Source organism: Amyelois transitella, chromosome 4 (genome assembly GCF_032362555.1).
Source record: "Amyelois transitella isolate CPQ chromosome 4, ilAmyTran1.1, whole genome shotgun sequence".
Taxonomy (NCBI): domain Eukaryota; kingdom Metazoa; phylum Arthropoda; class Insecta; order Lepidoptera; family Pyralidae; genus Amyelois; species Amyelois transitella.
This window is the reverse complement of record NC_083507.1, coordinates 1,192,550-1,213,161: the sequence shown is the minus strand read 5'-3', so window position 1 is coordinate 1,213,161 and position 20,612 is coordinate 1,192,550. Positions and strand designations below refer to the sequence as shown.

General features: G+C 35.2%; 1 protein-coding gene across 1 annotated transcript in view; it reads left to right on the top strand.

Annotated features, from left to right (window-relative positions):
• LOC106132947 (innexin inx1) overlaps positions 1-20,298 on the top strand; it is a 49,084-nt gene extending 28,786 nt beyond the window's left edge. Inside the window, exons 5-8 of the mRNA XM_013332521.2 lie at positions 15,778-15,935; positions 16,313-16,507; positions 16,881-17,042; positions 17,342-20,298. Coding sequence (XP_013187975.1) covers positions 15,778-15,935; positions 16,313-16,507; positions 16,881-17,042; positions 17,342-17,399 — 573 coding nt within the window. The 3' untranslated portion in view covers positions 17,400-20,298. The remainder of the gene's footprint in view (positions 1-15,777; positions 15,936-16,312; positions 16,508-16,880; positions 17,043-17,341) is intronic.
• Positions 20,299-20,612: the final 314 nt, after the last annotated feature.

The window sequence follows — 20,612 nt, the reverse complement described above, 5'->3', positions numbered from 1 at the left end:
AGTTGCAGCGTGATGTTATATAGCCTAAAGCCTTCCTCGATAAATGGTCTATTCAAAGCTAAAATATTTTTTTAATTCGTACCAGTAGTTCCTGAGATTAGCGCGTTCTAACAAACAAACTTTTCAGCTTTATAATATTAGTATAGATAATGAAGTAACAAATTGCAAAGATTGCGTTTCGTTTCGTGAAAGGTTTCCTTGATTTATGGCATTGGCGACAGTTCTCAGACGAGAGCCGAATTCTGAGAATCAGACGAATCATAAACACAACTGTTTCTCGGTAATCGGGGAAAAAATGGATTTCCTTATTAAAACTGATAGCCGCGGCTTCGTCTGCGTGGAGTGGGATTTTTATAGAAATGATAGATTTCTTGCGTTTTTTCCGTACCTTTTTTGCAAATGCAGGGTATTTTAAGATTTATTTTTATATATACGGGACAGATTGATTGAGTCAGCCTAGAAGTAAGTTCGAGTTTTGTGTTACGAGATACTATAACTCAACGATACAATATTTTATCATAAATATTTATATAGCTGAACATCCAAGACCCCAGGACAATCAGAGAAAGCTTGTTTCTCATCATGCTCTGTCCAAGATTCGAACTCGGGACACAGCAAAGCGCGCAACCGCTATTCATAATTATTTTTTTGCATACCTATAGTTATATAGTCGTTATAATTGATAGTAATGATTCACCGTTTATTGGAATCGGAAGGTTTTCCTCCGTTAGGGGTGCCGCCGTGCCAAGTTTCTCGGTAATATTGTAAGGTAAATGTGACCAAAATAACATCATTGAGTCATATTTACTAGGTAAGCTTAAATTGAATTAATATACATATTGAACTTTGCTCCTTTAAAAATTAATAACTAGCTTTAAACCGCAGCTTCGTCCCCGCGAACTTAACGCCACCTACAAAAGAATACAGGTTTTGGTTTCTTTTGATCTTTATACGAAAAAGTGGTATAATATCATCGATATATGTATATCGATAATAGAGAACTATTCTTGTGGTTGCATTGTTCGTATTCATAGTCAAGTCGTCGCTTCCTGTCATCTGGCGGATGCTCCCGCAGGTGCCCATATCGATTATGCTATCTATTAGGGTGACCATCATCGTATTGACTGTAAATTATATTTTTTATAATTTTTTTTTTTTGCTTTGTTTTTTGAGCTCAGGACTGCTCAAGTCTACGGTTCAAAAGCGTTTACGATGTGTTTGTAAAAATTTTAAAAGACTAAAGATAAGTGATTTTTACAGAATCTATATTATCACGTCTTTATCCCTTGCGGGCTAGACAGAGCCATCTTGAAAGGCTGACAGGCCACGTTAAGCTGTTTGGCCTTATGATAGAATTGAGATTCAATATAGTGACATGTTGCTAGCCCATCGTCTTTTACGACATCCATGGGAAAAAGAAGGAGTGGTCCTATTTTTTTTTTATAGATTAGGTACTTGATTCATTTATCAACAGTGCTTATTATTGGCCATTTGTGGGTGTTTAAACAGGAGGTGTATTTTTTTATTTTTTTGGGTAATTGATATGATTTCTGTCTCCGATTTAAAATGCACACGTTCGCATATCCAAGCTATGAAAGAGACCGGAAAAATAACAGCACTAGGAAGATGAGGAGTGTTTTTTTTTGGTTTAATGCATGTCAGGCTGTCAGAAATGATTTTATAAACAAAACGGCATGAACTGATTTTTTGAAAAAACTCTGTTTTCGTTTTAATAATAACAGGCTCCAGCGACATATGTATTGCACACTTAATTAACTGCGCAGGCGACCACTTTATTCCCATAAAAGGAGCGCACCGGCGTTTCTAAAGTAATTTATCATAAAATATACGCGACCACTTGTAGTTTTTGCCCTGAACTAGAGCGCGCGCCATTAAAAATGCACTTGGCAACATGGCTGCCGTTAGGCGAATAAGGACACCTGCGACTTCTCAAGTGTCAAGCGTGAGTTTGGTGCTACTGCTAACTACCAGTTTTTATTTCTTAACTACAGGCCGCTCGCGACTTCGTCCGCGTGGAAAACCTTCCCCGCGGGAACTCCGGGATAAAAAGTAGCCTATATGTTATCCTGGGTCTTCAGCTACCTACATATTAATTTTCATCGTAATCGGTTCAGTAGTTTTTGCGTGTAAGAGTAACAAACGTCCAAACTGACATCCTGACACAAACTTTCAAATTTATAATATTAGTAGGATTTTTTTTAAAAGGTACTTTGCGATATAAGTTGCTTCCGTTAGGTGGATTAGGACACCGACTTCTCAAGTGCTAAGAGTTTGGTGCTACTGCTAACTACCAGATTTTATTTCTTATGTTGTTTTTAAAGGCGCTTATCGGTATAGCTGGCGTTAGGCGGTTAATATAACACTTGTGAAACCTTTTCTTGCGACTTTTCTAAGTGCTAAGAGTGAGTTTGGTGCTACAGCATAAAGATTATATTAAAAAAATATATAGTACTGCATTTGGCTCCAGACTTTGTTCTTATAGAAATCGTTCTGAAACATATCCAATGTATCGTTTAATATACACCGAGGATAAGATGGATCTGATTACCGATTCTTATATATACATATCTACATGTCTTATCCCTGACAAGAGAGACAGAGCTAAAAATCTCGAAAACACTGAAAGGATTCGTTCAGCTGAATGGCATAATGATAGAATTGAAATTCTAATACTGACAGGTTGCTAGCCTGTCGCCTAAAAGAAGAATCCCATGTTTTAAGCCCATCCCTTAACAGCCTTTTACGACATCCTGTATTTCTTCTTCTTTTTCTTTCTGGCGTTAGTCATTTATTGGGGAAACCAACCCATTAGTAAGATCCTGTAATTATTGTACAAAAAATTCGCTCGTCAAATTAATCGCACTAATTGACAAATTACAGTATTATTGGCGGAAGACGACAATTCACTAAGACGGGTTACCTACAGCACTGATGTAATATCAGTGGTACGCCTGGGTTGTTTAGTCAGGTCCCGTAAGAATAATAGTATGCTATAACCCAGTATATATATATATATATATAACCCAGTGTCGTGTGGTTCCCGGCACCAATAAAAAAAGAATAGGACCACTCCATCTCTTTCTCATGTATGTCGTAAAAGGTGACTAAGGGATAGGCTTACACACTTGGGATTCTTAGTTAGGCGATGGGCTAGCAACCTGTCACTATTTGAATCTCAATTATAATTATATTATTATTATTAAGCTGAACGTAGCCATTCAGTCTTTTCAAGCCTGTTGGCTCTGTTTACCCCGCAAGGAATATAGACGTGTATGTATAATCCAGTACAGACTTGGGAATGTATAATATAGGTAAATTATGACTTGGGAACTTACTTGAGAAATTTCTGATAGCCAGAAAACTACGAATAACAAACGCACATACAAATAGTCACGTCTATATCCTTTAGGTTGACAGAGCGAACAGTCTCGGTAAAGACTGGAACGCCACTGTCAACTGTACGGTTTTATGATTCAATTAGTGACAGGTTCCTAGTCCGTCGCCTAGAAGAGTAAACCCAAGTCAAACAAGTCTGTTCACGACATCTGTAGCAATCTGTTTCAATGAGATCTTAACAGGGCGTTGGGCATGGCATACATACATATCACGTCACGTCTATATCCCTTGCGAGGTAGACAGAGCCAACAGACTTGAACTGAATGGCCACGTTCAGCTATTTGGCTTAATGATAGAATTGAGATTCAAATAGTGACAGATTGCTAGGCTATCGTCTAAAAAAGAATCCCAAGTTTGTAAGCCTATCCCTTAGTCGCCTTTAACGACATCCATGGGAAAGAGATGGAGTGGTCCTATTCTTTTTTGTATTGGTGCCGGGAACCACACGGCATTGCATAACTATAACATTCATTACAACATTGCTATTGAGGTCGTTCAACCCCTGCCACCTGATAATGTAAACGGTCGTGACGTTAAATTTCGCAGAATCACAGCCAGTGGACCGTAATAAGGAAACAAATTGGTACAAGTGACTCAATATGACTCCCGTCAATTTGTTCGACTTGACATTTGTTGACAAATGTGATTCAAGTAACTCGACATTCGATACAGAATACAATTAATTTTGTTTTGAAACACATATAATCTATTCATATAATAAAACAGTAAAAATATTTTGTATGATCAAGATTCAACTCGAAATTTACGCGGACGAAGTCGCGGGCAACAGCTAGTATTATATATAATTATAGTTTGGTGACTGAATTACTGTAAGACATTACTGTATATAATTATCACTAGTTTACCAAAACATTGTCTAACCGGAATTTGATAAAAAATAACACTTTTTAACTTTTATTTTTAATCTAATTTTTAAAATATAATAGACTTACTGACTCACTAATTAACTGGCGCACAGGTCAATTCGAAACTCCCAAATCTAGAGATTTTAATTATAAAATGCTTACATATTTTCAATGAATGTCCGTATTTCATTAAACATGGTTGCCACCTTACACGGAAGTAGATATTTGCTATTCATACATTTGTCGATTGTTAATCATTACGTATTCAAGGATACGTCGAATGTACGAGTAAACGTTGGTATTAGTGGATTTGAAAACTTCTAAAAACTTCATAAAAAATCCCTTCTTACGTGAGACGAGACTACATTAAGTAAATTTAAAACTAGTCTTTCGCCGTGAACTTAGACCACGCGAACACTTTAAACTTTGTGAATATCTCATCTCGGTTTTTCCACGTTCCGATAAAAATCTCGATCATAAATTCTTTTCATCGTACAAAAATTCTTTCGTCAAATTAATCTCACTAATTGACAAATTACAGTATTATTGGCGGAAGACGACAATTTACTAGTAGTAGACTAGTAGTCCCAGTTGCATCCTCACCGCTCTGGAGAGGAGCCCGGGGTATGCCTTTGACCATTAATTCTGGATTGGGTGAGTCAGGTTTTTACACGAAGCGACTCCCGCAACTTTTGCAGGGCAACCTGACCTGTATTGTCTCGGTCATGGTTACACATCCGGTTGCCTGAATGTTTTTAGGTTTCCTCAGGATGTTTTCACACTCGCCGTAAGAGCATCGGTTAGTATTCAAACTAATATACATAAATTTGAAAATAGTCATTTTTAAGCCCAACCCTTAGTAGGCTTTTACGAAATCCATGGAAAAGAGATGGAGTGGTCCTATTCTTTTTCCTATTGGTGCCATAAACCACACGGCACCTTGTTTCTTATCTATAATCAAGTGGTAACTTCTGTAGAACAACAAAAACGGCTATTAAATTTGCTAACCATTTTTTTTAAAACATTAACTAAATCCACTTGAGTGGCCATCGAATTGCACCTTTATAGTAAACTGAGTCATTCAACGCTTTTCGTAATTTTTTAGAATATTGCGTGAGCTAGTGAAACTTATTTTTCAAGGCAGGTTAGTGTACTACTAAGAAAGGCTTAACCAATATTCCAAGGACTGGTAATAAAGAAAAAAAAAACATAGTTTGTGAAATTATTCAATATCATGACGCACTCTGGCGCAGCGGTAGTCTGTGACACCGGAGGTTCCTTCTCGTTCGAATCCCGGTCAGGGCATGATGTGAAACGAACTTGTTCCTAATTGACCTGGATCTTAGATGTTTGTCTATTTAAGTATTTGTTGGGGATGACCAAAAATAATATAATAATAATAATAATTCATTTATTCAGATAACCAAGATCCAAGAATGTTAGTAACAATTTTACTTAAAATTATGTTAGAGATTTAATTAAGTAAACAAATATTTAAAATTATTTGACAGCACCTCTTAGTAATTTGCTCCAAAATGACAACATAGTGCTATCCATTTTGGAGCTCAAAACCCTAAGGATACTGTTGCCGCTATCCCGTATTCTGTTTAAGAATGAAGCGACACGTTTGCGCCTGATGGCATAGAAGTCGTCCGTGGACGTTGTTGCTTCTGCAAGGTAAAAAGGTTGGGTTTCAGAATATTTCATTATTTTTAATGTCATTTTTTGAATAGTGTTTTTGTTGGTGTTCTCGTTTGTCAGTGGAAAAGTAAATACCGTATTTTGGCAATCTCTGTATTTTATTTATTCCTGCCGCTATTTAGGGGTATCTCTGGAACAAGGGGAGCTGCGGGTCTACCGGGCATACGAATCCATAACATAAGTGGCGACCGTGACAGGACGTATAATAAAATATGGTATCGTTGGGTTATTATCTCGTAACACAAGTTCGAGACTTGTGTTACGAGATACTAACTCAACGATACTATATTTTATAATAAATACTTATATCGATACACATCCAAGACCCAGGCCAATCAGAAAAAGTCCATTTCTCATCATGCCCTGGCCGGGATTCGAATCCGGGACCTCCGGTGTGACAGACAAGCGTGTTACCGTTGCACTACAGAGGCCGTCAATGTTTATCCTTTAGGATCGAAGCACTACAATTATATGACAGGGTACTTTTTTTATACTATTTTCTACCAATTTTCCAGTTAAAAACGGCGTATAAATCTTATAACTAAGCCTGTTATGCCTCGATTACCAGCATTTACATAACCCGTATGCAACCTGTTGCAATTGCATTCTCAAGTTCGCCACGTGTTCACCTTGACACACATTGCAGTTTGCAGAGATTTATTGTGTCGGGATTTTCAAGGTTCACGTCTTCATCCCTTACGGGAGAGACTGAGCCGATGGGTAAAAAGGAAGGCCACGTTTAGCTTGGCTGGCTCGGCGGTAAGGCGTTATTGGTCAAATTCAATATGGTCAATATTTATTTTCGTCTTAATGTAGAGTGGTTTGATAAATTTTGGTAATTTTACTTTATTTATTATACTAGTTGAGTCCTGGATCTCATGGAATCAAATGAGAGATCAAGCTTCAGAATTAAAGTATCTTAGTAGCCCAACGTTTATAGCTTCAAAATACGATATTCAAGAGATTAGTGTGCACATGCAAACAAAAAATACGGACAACAAACAAGTAAAATCATTAAAACATTTATTTAAATCGTTGATATACTGATATATTTATTTAAATTATTGATTTATTAAAATCATTGATATACTTATTTAATTGATACTTATCGCCTCAATATTTATTTTTTTGGAATTAAAGTTCAGAGACACTATAGGTACAAAGTTTTACTATTTTATAATTAAAATAGATATCCACTGAAATAACAATAGCTTGTATCAAAATATATGATATCGGTCGAAGTCCGCCTTCTTCTTGTAAACTCTTCTTATGTATCGAGCCAAGTCGGTCAAGTCCACATCGTAGCGGGCCACTTGCTGGTACAACCTCAACAGCGCTCTGAGTTTCCTCCTGTACCTGTATTTGTTGGTCATCCTGGCTATATACACCACTTTCCTCTGATCGTACAGCACCCTTCTCACTCTATTGAACAGGTAACCCAGCATATACCTCTTATCCCCTCTGTAAGGACTCTTCACACGCATAGCCGCTTGGATCTTGAATCTCGCGTGTATCAAGAACTGCAAACCGCAATCTTCCAACATATCCAGCTTCAGATTCTCTATATCCTTAGAGTCTTCAGGGTCATAACCGCCCAAGTTGCCCCAAATACCTAACCAACTTAACAATACACCCCCCCAGCCGGCCTTTTCGTAATAATGCGAGTATCGTCTGAAGTCGTACGTTTGAGTGATGTTTTGGAAATCGTGTCCGTCCGGTAGTGGTTTGTCTTTGATAGAATTATCTATGGCGTTGAGCGTGTCTATTTCCTTTTCAAACCACTCCTTTTTGAAATTCATATCGTCAACTTTATCATCTTCGGCCATTTCTTTATCCGTTATTTGGAACTCGTCCGAATAGTTTAAGGACTTTGAGAATAAATCTTGGAAATTTGCGACGTCGCCGTAGAGTACAAATTTTAATTCGCTCGACAGCATAGGCTTGTAACTGTAGAACATTTCGTCTTCGGCGTTAGTTAATGCGATTAAAAGTAATATTTTTATGTCCAACCTCATGTTGTCCACTCGTAAGTTTTCAGTAAAATAGTGATGTAACTGATTTGATAATACCTCATGAGGAAATATTAAAATTTATTTAATTATACTAATAAAATATAAGGATATCAGTTACACGGAAATTGGACTTATTAATTTAACACTTTCCATAATGGCATTAGCATGAAATGAGAAAATATTTTATGTGCAGTAAAATAAACACAGAGCGCTCGAGCGAAATTTCGAATAAGTGTATTATTTTAGGTACTGGCCGGTTATAAAAATAATCATTTTTCTAATTTTCTTTTCTTTATGGAACATTTTTGAATAAGTTTTCTTTTTGATCCTGTTTAATAGTTTTTGAATAAACAGTAAGTCACATTGTCGCATTAGCTTTTAAAATTGTACCTTATTCAACCTTGTATAAGTGTGTCTTAAACTTACCATTGTTGCAATATCATACATATGACACACTTCGAGTGTGCAATCATGTCGGCGCATCATTATGCACCGGGCAGTGCATCCTGCAAGACAATGCGTGTCCAACTATACATTATTACATTTATAGAAGTCAAAATTGCATAACATTAATTCAATGATTACATAATTTAATTCAACGATTACTGAACATTAATTCGACGATTACGAGGACTTACCCGCGCAAGTAGATGCTATTGAGGTTATTAGAGAACACCCTATTACAAACTTATAGTTGCTCTTGCCTCACTACCTGTCTTATAAATTGCTTGCCTCCGAGTCGCGAGGTCTCGAGTTCGATTCCCGATTATGTCAAGATGGAAAATGATGTTTGGGGCATTCACTATGGGGCTTACTCCATAAAACGATAACATAACATAAAAATCACGTCCATATCCCTTGCCGGGATACGTTAAAAAAAGAATCGTAAGGGATAGTCCAATCTATACATTCTATTTTCTTGCCATTTTCCAACTGTTTAAGTTTCCTTAGAAATTGTGAGAAAATAAGTGAGTCCTCGGATAATAAACTATTATTATTACTACTACTACTAGTAAGTTTTATATAGTACTAGAGGCCGCCCGCGACTTCGTCCGCGTGGAATCAATCCCGCGGTAACTTCGGCATAAAAAGTAGCCTATATGTTATTCTGGGTCTTCAGCTACCAACATACCAAATTTCGGTTCAGTAGTTTTTGCGTGAAAGAATAACCAATCATCCATACTGACATCCTGACATACTCACAAACAGTAGGATGGATGGCATAAAATATTTAGTATTCTTATTTCAGTTAAATTTGAATTTCGAAACCCGTATGATGGGGCAAGTCGGTAGTTCAAAGTCTAAAGATGCTTGTTCTAAGAATTTGTATGTTTGGTGGCCACATGTTTTTGCTATACAGTTTTTTGGCGGATATTCTAATTACTACATAATTCATACCCATTTTCAACCTTGACCGCTGGGAATAAAGACGCTAAACTGAATCCATTGCAATCTCAATATTACGTGACGCAATATAGAGTAATTCAAAGCGATAAAATATAAGCTTTGTTAACGAGTGATTAGGAATTTTAAGGCATTAATACTGCAAGTTCATTCATGCAACTAACCCAATTAATTTAGACTATTACGACGTAAATTTAACATTTCATTATGTCATGTAATCGTAGAGTTAAGAATAACTTATGCTTTTACTGACTTCTATCGGTTTTCACTATTAAAAACGTATATTTATTAGTTAGGAGATGGAAATAATGAGATGGAAATTTGCCGTGTGGTTCCCGGTACCAATGAAAAAAAAGGGATAGGACCACTCCATATCTTTCCCATGGATGTCGTAAAAGGCAACTGAGGGATAGGCTTATAAACTTGGGATTCTTTTAGGCGACGGACTATCAACCTGTCACTTTATATGAATCTCCATACTATCATTAAGCCGAACAGCTGAGTGTGAGCTATCAATCTTTTCAAGACTGTTGGCTCTGTCTGTTCCCGCAAGTGGAATAGACGTGACTATATGTATGTATGATATGGAAATAATAGTCAGAGTAACTGAAAAGATTTTGCTGAGTTTATCCACAAAGGAAGCTCTTAGAAATTCCCAAGTGTACAAAGCCGGGAACATCAGCTAATGCAAAGTATGTTTAATGCTACAACTTGTGTTATCAACGGAGTCTTTGTCTTTGCTCAAAAGAAGACTCCAGCCACTAATATTTTGTAAATTTATGTTCCCCAAAAAACATTTTTTTTTAATTTGTCTCATTTCAATTTTATGGCCGCTTGGTCACAAAATACTACGAATACTGAACTAAAGTTTAATCAGTATGTAATAGTAATAATTTATCTCGTATTTGATCAATAGATTGATTGATTGATTCCAAGGCCCGCCTTTATTCATACTAATAAAGAACATTCCTGATATGATCTGACTGATGTTTTAAGATTACGCAACCATCATTTCTATACCGTCATCGATCATCAGTGCATGTCTGTCGATTCATTGTTGTTTGAAATTGTGGCGAAATTATTTTTATGTTATATCGATTTGTAAGACATACTTATAATGACGCCTCTTTCTCACAGAGGAAGCAGAGACTACAGCTTTCCACTTGCTACGATTCCCACTTCTTCGCTTCATCCACATTCATAACTATCTTCATACGAGCTTGAGGCTATACAGGGTATACTAGATTAAATACCTATGTGTAAATGATAAATATATTGTCTGGTCAGCGCGAAACCTGTTACCAGGACAGGGTGCAGATGTATAATGTTATAGATGTGCCAAGTATAATACTGATCGAGTGACCAAAGCATTGACGCAATTATATGATATGATATTCGAGATTACCAAACTCTCTTAAGTCAAACGACGAGTTAAAGACTATTGTCTCTCGAAATAGACTCATATTATATATGTGGGAATGAAAGTAAAACAGTGCGGAATTATATCGTAAATCTACTTATTTTATTGGACTTCTTAAAAACACATAACGTCTTACATCGTACCACAGATTCACTATTCTCTCTTAATGTTGTAAGCGTAAAAATTAGTAAGAGGTCAGCTAACAAAAAGGATTTAAATAAAAATAAAAAACAAAACTTCTCACACATATTAGTATGTTCATCTATGTAGTTTATAATTGTCCTTTATTCAATTGTTCCATGTTTAATTATGTAAGTATTAGCATGTATCTTTAGTTAATTATGTATTATTGGATAGCTGTTATCAATGATACATCAACAATATAAAAACTGCATTTCCGACGGTAACACGACACGATTTTCAACTTCACCCGATGATTTCTTAGAATCTGTGTCGTATTGGTTTTAAATGGACGCGGGCGATTTGTTATTAGTAACCTGACCCCTGTCTGAAGAACATGTGGTCAAAGCATGATGAATAATACACTCTTCTTCCGAATAAACGGGAAAAAATACTGTCACTATTTATATAAGTTCCTATCGGACATAGGTAATATCGCATATATCTGAAAGCACTCGACGAATTTCTGTGAATTTTTGGGCACATTTTTCGATTTGTCATATTTTAAAGCTGATATTGTTTTCCTCTTACATGCAATATTTGAGATTTCTACGCTCAGGAGTTTCAGCTTTACCTAGTCTGTTAGCGAATTACTCAGTAATGACGATTGACGATGTCTGTGGCGCAGCGGTAGTACGCTTGTCTGTGACACCGGAGGTCCTGGGTTCGAAACCCGGCCAGGGCAAGATGAGAAACGAACTTTCTCTGATTGTCCTGGGTCTTGGATGTTTATCTATTTAAGTATTTATTATAAAATATGGTATCGTTGAGTTAGTATCTCGTAACACAAGATTCGAACTTACTGCGAGACTAACTCAATCTGTGTAATTTGTCCCGTATATATTTATATATAATATTATATATTAAATGTAAAATTTTTATGTTCATTGATTACTCGTAACAGTAAATCTAGCTGTAGGATTACCCAAACTTCTGTCCGCATTGCATCACCCCTCTAAAGATATTGCAAGTTCGCAAGGGTCGATAGCCAGGTGTGCAAGCCACACATCTGCCGGTAATCCAAACACCATGATCATGGAAAGTGTAGTTTAATTGTTGAAAAGATAAATATTGATTGTGTTGGAGTGATTGTGTTAGAGATCGCGTTGTTAATTACATTGATGACTTGGTCACTTAGTTCTTTAAAATTGCGGTCAATTGATGATGAATATACATTTGGTTCATTTTTTTTTAAACTATGTCGTCTTTGTCATGACGGCCTCTGTGGCGCAGCGGTAGTACGCTTGTCTGTGACACCGGAGGTCCCGGATTCGAATCCCGGCCAGGGCATGATGGGAAAAGAACTTTTTCTAATTGGCCTAGGTCTTGGATGTTTATCTATATAAGTATTTAATATAAAATAGAATATCGTTGAGTTAGTATCTCGTAACACAAGTCTCCAACTTACTTCGAGGCTGACTCAATCTGTGTAATTTGTCCCGTATATATTAATATTTATATATTTATGTTTGTCGTTTTATCACAGAGTTAGAGCAAAGAGAGAGAGAGAGAGAGCAGATTAAACAAATAACTTTTCAACTTTCCTGAATTATTACGTAGAACTGCGTTTTGAGATTTTCTCCGTTCTAATAATGTACCCTGTTGATAAAATTTTCTCTTAAATCATGTAGTTAATGATACAGCCCTTGATGTTTTATTTTAACGTGAGAATGATACGATAGTATAGTTAAGTTTATAACAACATCTGGCTTTGATCAAAACATTGATACCCGGCCTCAAATGAAGCTATCGGATTCTTATGTCATCAGTTTTATTATGATATGATTAACTAAACATGACATGTTTAGTTTAGTTTTGCTTATAACACAAATATAAGTTATCTGATCTCTCGTCTCTCTTTTGTCTGATAACATCTTAGTTTTTGTTGTTTGTCCTGTGCAACTGTAGCGGGAGCGATGATTCGGGCTCGACCGCCACCAAAGGGAAGATCTTCCGCCAGGCTGGTGTTATGCCTGGAGAACCGCGGCTCCGAAGATTTTGAGTCGGAGTTCGTATTTATGCTTCAATCCGTGTAATCTTTGTAATCGCGATTTAGATTAATTGTTGCTATTGGCCGAGCGCGTCAATTTCTTCGCGATGATTGACATATGTGATGTTGTCACACAACAATTAGTTTCATCAGGTCTATTTTTTTAAGGTCCCGTTGCCAATAAGTCCCATGTACTTTTACAAGTTTATATAAGACTTTCTCTTGATTTAATTTTACAATACCCACTTCATTTAAATTTCATACACCTATGTTCTAGTTTAAGTAACGCAAGGCAACTTCTAGGCTAGCAACCTGTCACTTTTTGAATCTCAATTCTATCATTAAGTCAAATAGCTGAACGTGGCCATTTAGTCTTCAAGACTGTTGGCTCTGTCTACCCCGCATGGGATATAGACGTGACCATATGTATGTATCTATATATGGATTTGATGATTGGATTACGAATAATTGGTTTGTCAATGGTGATCGTGAAGTTTTGGGTGCAGGTTAGGAATTCGACGTTAGGGAAGATGACGGTTGATGTTCTTAATTCTAGCACAGTGCAAACCACAAATGTAAATGACATAATGGAGGCATTATGCGTTTGATATGAGCACGGAATCCAGGGTGATTCATTGACTGGTGAACCCGGGTCACAGGCCAATTGACTGCATTAGTTCAGCATTCCACTGATAGTAGATGTTTATGTTAATGCTCCTCAGATGATTACAAGCCATAAAGAATTTAATTGAAGGCATTTTAGATAAATATAAATTCCCAAGCATTTGGAGTATTGGAAGTTCTTACTCGTACATCTCGGGAATTAAGGTTCTGATTTTAAACGAATAAAGATTCGTTTAATCTGAAGAAATTCTTACCGAACTCTTTGTTAATGTATTTCGGGCAGAGTCCAATGTGTCCAAATGGATTGGTTTTGTCACGCTACATTAAGTAATGATTTTATATTTTAATTTTGTTAAAAAAAAATAAAAAGACAAGACTGACAATAATAGAAAAGCTGATAAAGCGTTATAAGTATGCAGGGTTCAAGGCAAGTGAAAAGAAGTAGTCTCTGCCTATGCCTCCGGGATAGGGGCGTGATTACGAATGGGTACATTTATATGTATGGATCAAAATATTATTCAACCCATTCCAAAATGATGAAACCCAAAAGTCTGAATAAAGAGCCTTTATCAAATAAGCAAGCAGGCGGCGGGTGGTCTGGTTTCAATGTTGGGTTGTTTGTGTTATCATATTCGTGTCTGTCTGTCTGCACGTGAGACGAGTTGTGTCAGACGATCTTTGTTTTAATACATGTGTTGCTAGGCTCGTGTTCAAAAGATACTTTGTCTTAATGATGTGTGTAATTCTGAAGCTATTCCGGGCTTTGCAGTAAATTTATACCTTAAACATAAGATACAAGGTATCAGTTATACATACATACATAAAATCACGCCTCTTTCCCGGAGGGGTAGGCAGAGACTACCTCATTCCACTTGCCACGATCTCTGCATACTTCCTTCGCTTCATCCACATTCATAACTCTCTTCATGCAAGCTCGGCGGTTTACAATTTACGTTTGCGGTTTTGTTTCTTTTCAGTTATTGACGTCAAAAATTTATGTATAAACCGCTTCGCTGTTCTCTGATACTTACGACTAAGGGATTGTCAAGGCTGAAGCGATGGCATTGTTTAAACTTGCGCGCATTACCTTAAATTTTGCTTACCATCAGGCAGATTGAGGTCAAATCAACTTTTACAAATAAAGATCTTAAATCTTCAGGTATTTCTCTATATGAATCTAGAAGTACTTAGATAAGAAGATTTTCTTTTTTTATAATTAACTTTATTTGTGTGATTTACTTTCAAGCTCTCTCAATTTATTCATCATTCAAGTCTAACTGTGTGACCAATTTGTACCGGCCATATAGAGCATCCATTATCTAAACAAATCGTATTAGGATGTTTCGTTCCTATGTGAACATGAAGAGTGCCGGGTTACTATGACACTTCCTGTTTTGTACTGTCTGAAAGGTCACCACTATCTGAATTTGGTCTTCTGATATCATGATTTTGTATTTCGACATTGAATCACGTATCCACACTAATAATAAAGAGGAAAGATTTGTATTTTTGTATGTTTGTGTGGAATAAACTCAAAAACTACTGGTCCGATTTTGATAAAATTTGGCACAGATATAGAATAGACCTTCAAAAGTGACATAGGCATAAATTTATTTCAAAATATAAAACACAAAAATATTTCCACCCGTGCGAAGCCGGGGCGGGCCGCTATCTGTATATAAATCTACGTTCCTGTTTCTACCTTGGCCTAGGACGTGATTAACGATTGCTTCAATGACGAAGTTAAAATTTTATTTAATATAATTGTTATATTATGATTTGTTAATTATTTGATGTAGAATAAACTTATTTCAATTGAGATTGATGAATTTTTAGATGAAGTTCGAATAGAATATGTGAAACTACAAATCAAAATCAAATATTTTTATTGTGCAACACAGGTTAAATGCTGTTAAATATTTATGATCATCGCTGTGAGCTTTCCTAATGGACGTACATTATCGTATTTAAATTAAATTTCAATGTCAAAAATGACAAAATTACAAGAAACTTCAACTTGCCCATTTTCTCATGATATAATCCGTGAATTTACTTTGAATTCAATTGTCAATAATAGTATATTATCATTAACCATAAGTCTTGGCAACTTAACTTAATAATCAAAATTTTGCAAGTTGTTTATTGATTTATTTCTCATTTCAGACACACAAGCTTTACGCGTTCCGCTACTGGGGCTGCGAGCTGCTCTGTCTCATCAACATCAGCGTTCAGATGTGGATGATGGACAGCTTCTTCGACGGGGAGTTCCTATCGTATGGCACCAGGGTTCTGGGTTACAGCGACGTTCCTCAAGAAGAGAGGTGAGTGGCAGTTAATTTGAATACTTTCATTTTTATATATGCTTACAAACTAATTAAATATTTATGGAAATTTTATTATAACTTTAGTATTGTGAGTTCATGGCTAAATTGATGTAGATAAATGACTATTGATCTGTAACTGATCGAGATATGTGCAATTTCTGGACTAAGGATTTTTGTTTGCAGAAACTTCAAAATTTTTTATGTTTCTTCAGAGTCCGAGGAGTGATTTAAATCTTATAGCTGAGAATGCATTTTTGTTTGCCGGCTTGAAGTATTCTCCTAGAAAATTTAAGCCAAAAATCAACTTATTTCAAGATTAAAGCTTGTGTCGTATTGTAGATGTGAAGCTACATCAGAATAATTCTCCTTTCCAGATACGATCCGATGATATACGTGTTCCCGCGAATAACGAAATGCACATTCCACAAGTTTGGTGCGTCCGGCACTATCCAGACGCACGACAGCTTATGCATACTGCCGCTGAACATCGTCAACGAGAAGACATACATCTTCTTGTGGTTCTGGTACATCATCTTGCTGGTGATCTTGTCCCTACTAGTTGTTTATAGGTGAGTTTGTTTCTAAAACTAATAATGTTAGATGAAAGTGTGTTGGAGTAACCCAAGGAAGCAAATTGAGTCTTCCATAGTTGCAACATTTATTTTTAATCTCTTGTTTGAAATTGTTTTTCCCTATGTTTTTTTGTCAATGGCGTATCCCAAGGATGTGAATTGGGTCCCCTTTCGTTGTAAAATATATTTTTTAATATTTGTTTGTTTGCTGAATTAATTAATTTTGAATTATTTTTGTAACCTTTTCCTCACGTCCTCTTAGGAGCTTTAGTTCTTCATCATGACCCGGCTGAGGTTAAAAATCGGCACTTCATGACCATAAGTATGTGATGGATGTATACATATTTATAGAAATTTTACTCTCTTCCAGATTAGTGATAATCTTCGTGCCATCAGTCCGGCCGAGGCTGCTGCACGCCAGATCGCGGACCATCCCGATGGAGACGGCCGTGGTGATCTCCCGGCGGACGGACCTTGGAGACTGGTGGCTGCTTTACATGCTCGCTAGGAACATGGACCCTCTTATATTCAGGTACTATAACTGTTGAACGAAACTTCTGTGGGAATATTCAGAAAAAGTAGCGCTTATGTTCGATTTCTTATTTTTTACTGTCATCATCGTGCTGGCGTTAGACCTGGTTGCGTCTTCAACGATATACTCTGAAGATGTGAGCCCACTTACATTTAATTACATTAAATTTCTAAATATATTTTCTCCTATTTTTCCTCAGCAAGGATAAGTGATGGAAAAAGTGTTTACCTATAACAGTTTCACTAAAATAAGTAAACCATAATATGTTTTAATAGCCTTTATAATTGTCATGTTTTCAGCGAGCTACTGTCAGAACTGGCGAAACGTTTAGGCGAAAAGTCTGGTCCGCGCGCGTGACGTCACATCTCCCGCCCCACGCGGCCGCCTCCCCCTCCACCCACCATCTCCGTGCTCAGCGAATGACAACCGGCTATTGCCGCCGCGGTAAATACCTTTTATAAAACGCGATTGGTGTTCGAATTTTAAATATTTATAAGTAAAACTTTTGAATTTTTTGTAAAGAACGATTGCTGGTTCCAATTTTAAATGTTTTTAAGTGTAGCCTTTTTAAAGAGGTCAATTCTGATTGGATAAAAATTGACGGTAGTTTCAACAACTTACACGTAAAAGAGAAGGAAGCTGCTCTCTTTGTCTCATGGTAAATCTCAATTGCTTTGCGACCTTTAGCTTCATATTCATTTAGGTATATTACCAATGAAATTTGAAATTAGGTACATTTTTTATGCATGCACGCATATATTCTCTACGTTTTTGAGAGAAGACTGAACAAAAATTTTGAAAATTGTGACAAAAATGATGACGGATTTTTTACCCCGTTGCAATAGAATGCATTTACAAACATTACCCGCATTTGAACTAAGTTAGCGCTACAATCTTGACAAGCAATTTTAGTGAATTCAATTTATAATTATAATACATTTTATAGATTTGTTTACATTTTTATATGATCATAAAACTTTGACAATAACTGTCATAATTGCTCACAAAAAAAGACGATAACTGTGTTCATAAAAAAAGAATCGTTTTCGACATAGCATTCGGAATAATATACTATTTAAGAAGTGGCAAGTTAGACTGGTGAATTTTTAAATTTGTATATTGTATCTCAATTCTGATATTTGAGAAATTTACAACTGATGATGCAAAACACAAAGTTACTATACTTTTTACGATAAAATGGTATTTCTTTTGTTTTATATTATTTCGATATCTATGATTCTCGATGATGTTTTAGTATATACATATATTGAGTACAAATTTTCTCTGCCCTACTACCCCAAGAATTTGGGTTTGTTTTTATTATCATATCTTTCTAGGTATTATCTTATACATTTTTTAGTATGTAGCATTTTTCTTATATTTAAGTATATTATACATTGGCTCGAATATATAAGATCTGTACGAATTAAGTATAAATATTTTAAGGGTGAATCTAGTGATGGATACTGACCATATTTTTATAAAAATTTTAAAATTTGTGTAAAATTTAAGTAAATACTTCATTTTTAATTAGTTTAAAATAATATAGGTTCGCCTGTAAAAGTCATAAAATCGTATGATTTATATGGGAGAAAGTATAAAGGTAAACCACTTACCAGGTTAATTACTTATACTTTATTATATTACTATACTTTAGTAAGAACTAACACTAGGCTAGTTCTTACGAAAGAAGGCTGTCCATAAATTTAAAAAATATATTTGGTTAAATTGATACAAGACATTATCTATATGACAATACATGTTTGAATGGATATTAAAAAAATATATATTTGTCCAATAAATATGTTCAGTATAGTTTTCACCCTGAAAATATCACTACGAACCTTTTGTTTTTCATACTTTGTAGGTATTTTATTATTTATATGTTGTAGGATATATTATAGTTAACATAGATATGAAAATGTTCTCCACTCATTTTTTTTTGTATTGGGATATTGGTAGCAAGCATTTAACATCGGATGCCACACATTAAAAAAAATTGTACAAAATTAATTTTGAAAGCACGGAATTTTTTTTTCTTATATTATTCCATCTTGACTGTGATAGTTAATCGAATTGTGATTACTCTTTTTTTTTATAGTTAACCACTTTTAAAATGAATTGGATGTCGAATGAAGAAAAAATCATTATTTATTCACATTTAAAAAGGAACTAATATTGAAAAAAAGTAAAATATAATGAATAAAAGTATGAATTTTATTATTTCTCATAGTGTGGTCTCCAATGTTTATATCAACTTTTGTATATTCACTGCCTTTTTTGTGATTACATTTTTTTTCGCGTGGAAAAATGTAAGTCTCTGCCTACCCCTCCGGGAACGAGGCGTGGTTGTTTGCATGTAAATTTTTCTTATTAACTCTGTGCTGTAAAATAAAAGGTTGTATGTATAACTTGTTATAATTCATAAGGTATTTATATACATTCAAGTAGCTCTACATTACATCTATTGATGTCAACTAAATGTAAAATTTGTATGATTTCACACAATTAATTTTTTAGTAGTAGTAGTAAATCAATAAATTTGGTAGATAGCTTACCTTTTTTATATTCATACAGATCGTAGAGTTATAATCAACTTTTTTTTTCTTTTTTTTTTAAATATTTTTTTTTTCTTCTGACCTATTGGGTATTCAAAAGTGCCAAGGTGTATTTATTCTCAAGGGTTTTCAAAGACACTGATATATACATATCATACATTCACGTCTTGATGTGTGATAAGGCACAAATTAATTATTTATAAAGTTATTTATTTAGTACAATTTTCTCGAATGTCGCATATTGTTTTGATCAAGGAAGTACTTGTTATAAAACGTCTAATAGTCTTCACAGACGAGTGGTGGCAAAGACGTAAAAGGATTGTCGATTCAAAAAAAAGAGCGGTTGCAAAGGCATAATAAAGATTGTAGGTTATCAAAGAGGAATATATGATCATTGTAACAAGTTCTTTGAGGCCCTTTTAATTTATTTAAGTCTACTTCACTCCTATTATTTGCTAAAGCAATTAAATTGAGTACCTTAACATTTATTCTATATATGTATTTCTATACAGTATAGTTTCAAAATGGTTCTGCAGACAATATATATCGTTTAGAATCCTACGGAAGTTTATAAATTTCCTATAAAGTTTATAAACTTGCTGTTCTTGTTATGTTCCGCTGACAAATATATAAGCAAGCAGGTTGTATGTATTCTTCTTGAAATTATGTGATATATTCATTTAGAATTTAAGGGTACACATACATTAAAAAAAACGGTTGTTATAATTGACGGACCGAGATTTATATATTTGCACATGGCAAAACTGAATTTGTACGAATTTCTTAACAAAAAATTGTACGATTTTTTCGTATGATCTTTTTCAGTGAACTTTGAATGTTCCATAAATGAATTTCGCATCAATCACAATCAAATTTGGATTAGTATTTAACTTTGCCTTAATGTGTAGTTATTGTGAAGTGACCAAATTCTTAGACTGTGTATATATATATAGTGTTCATTTTTATTAGAACTCGACTCTTTTTGAGGCGTTTTGATATTATAATACAATGT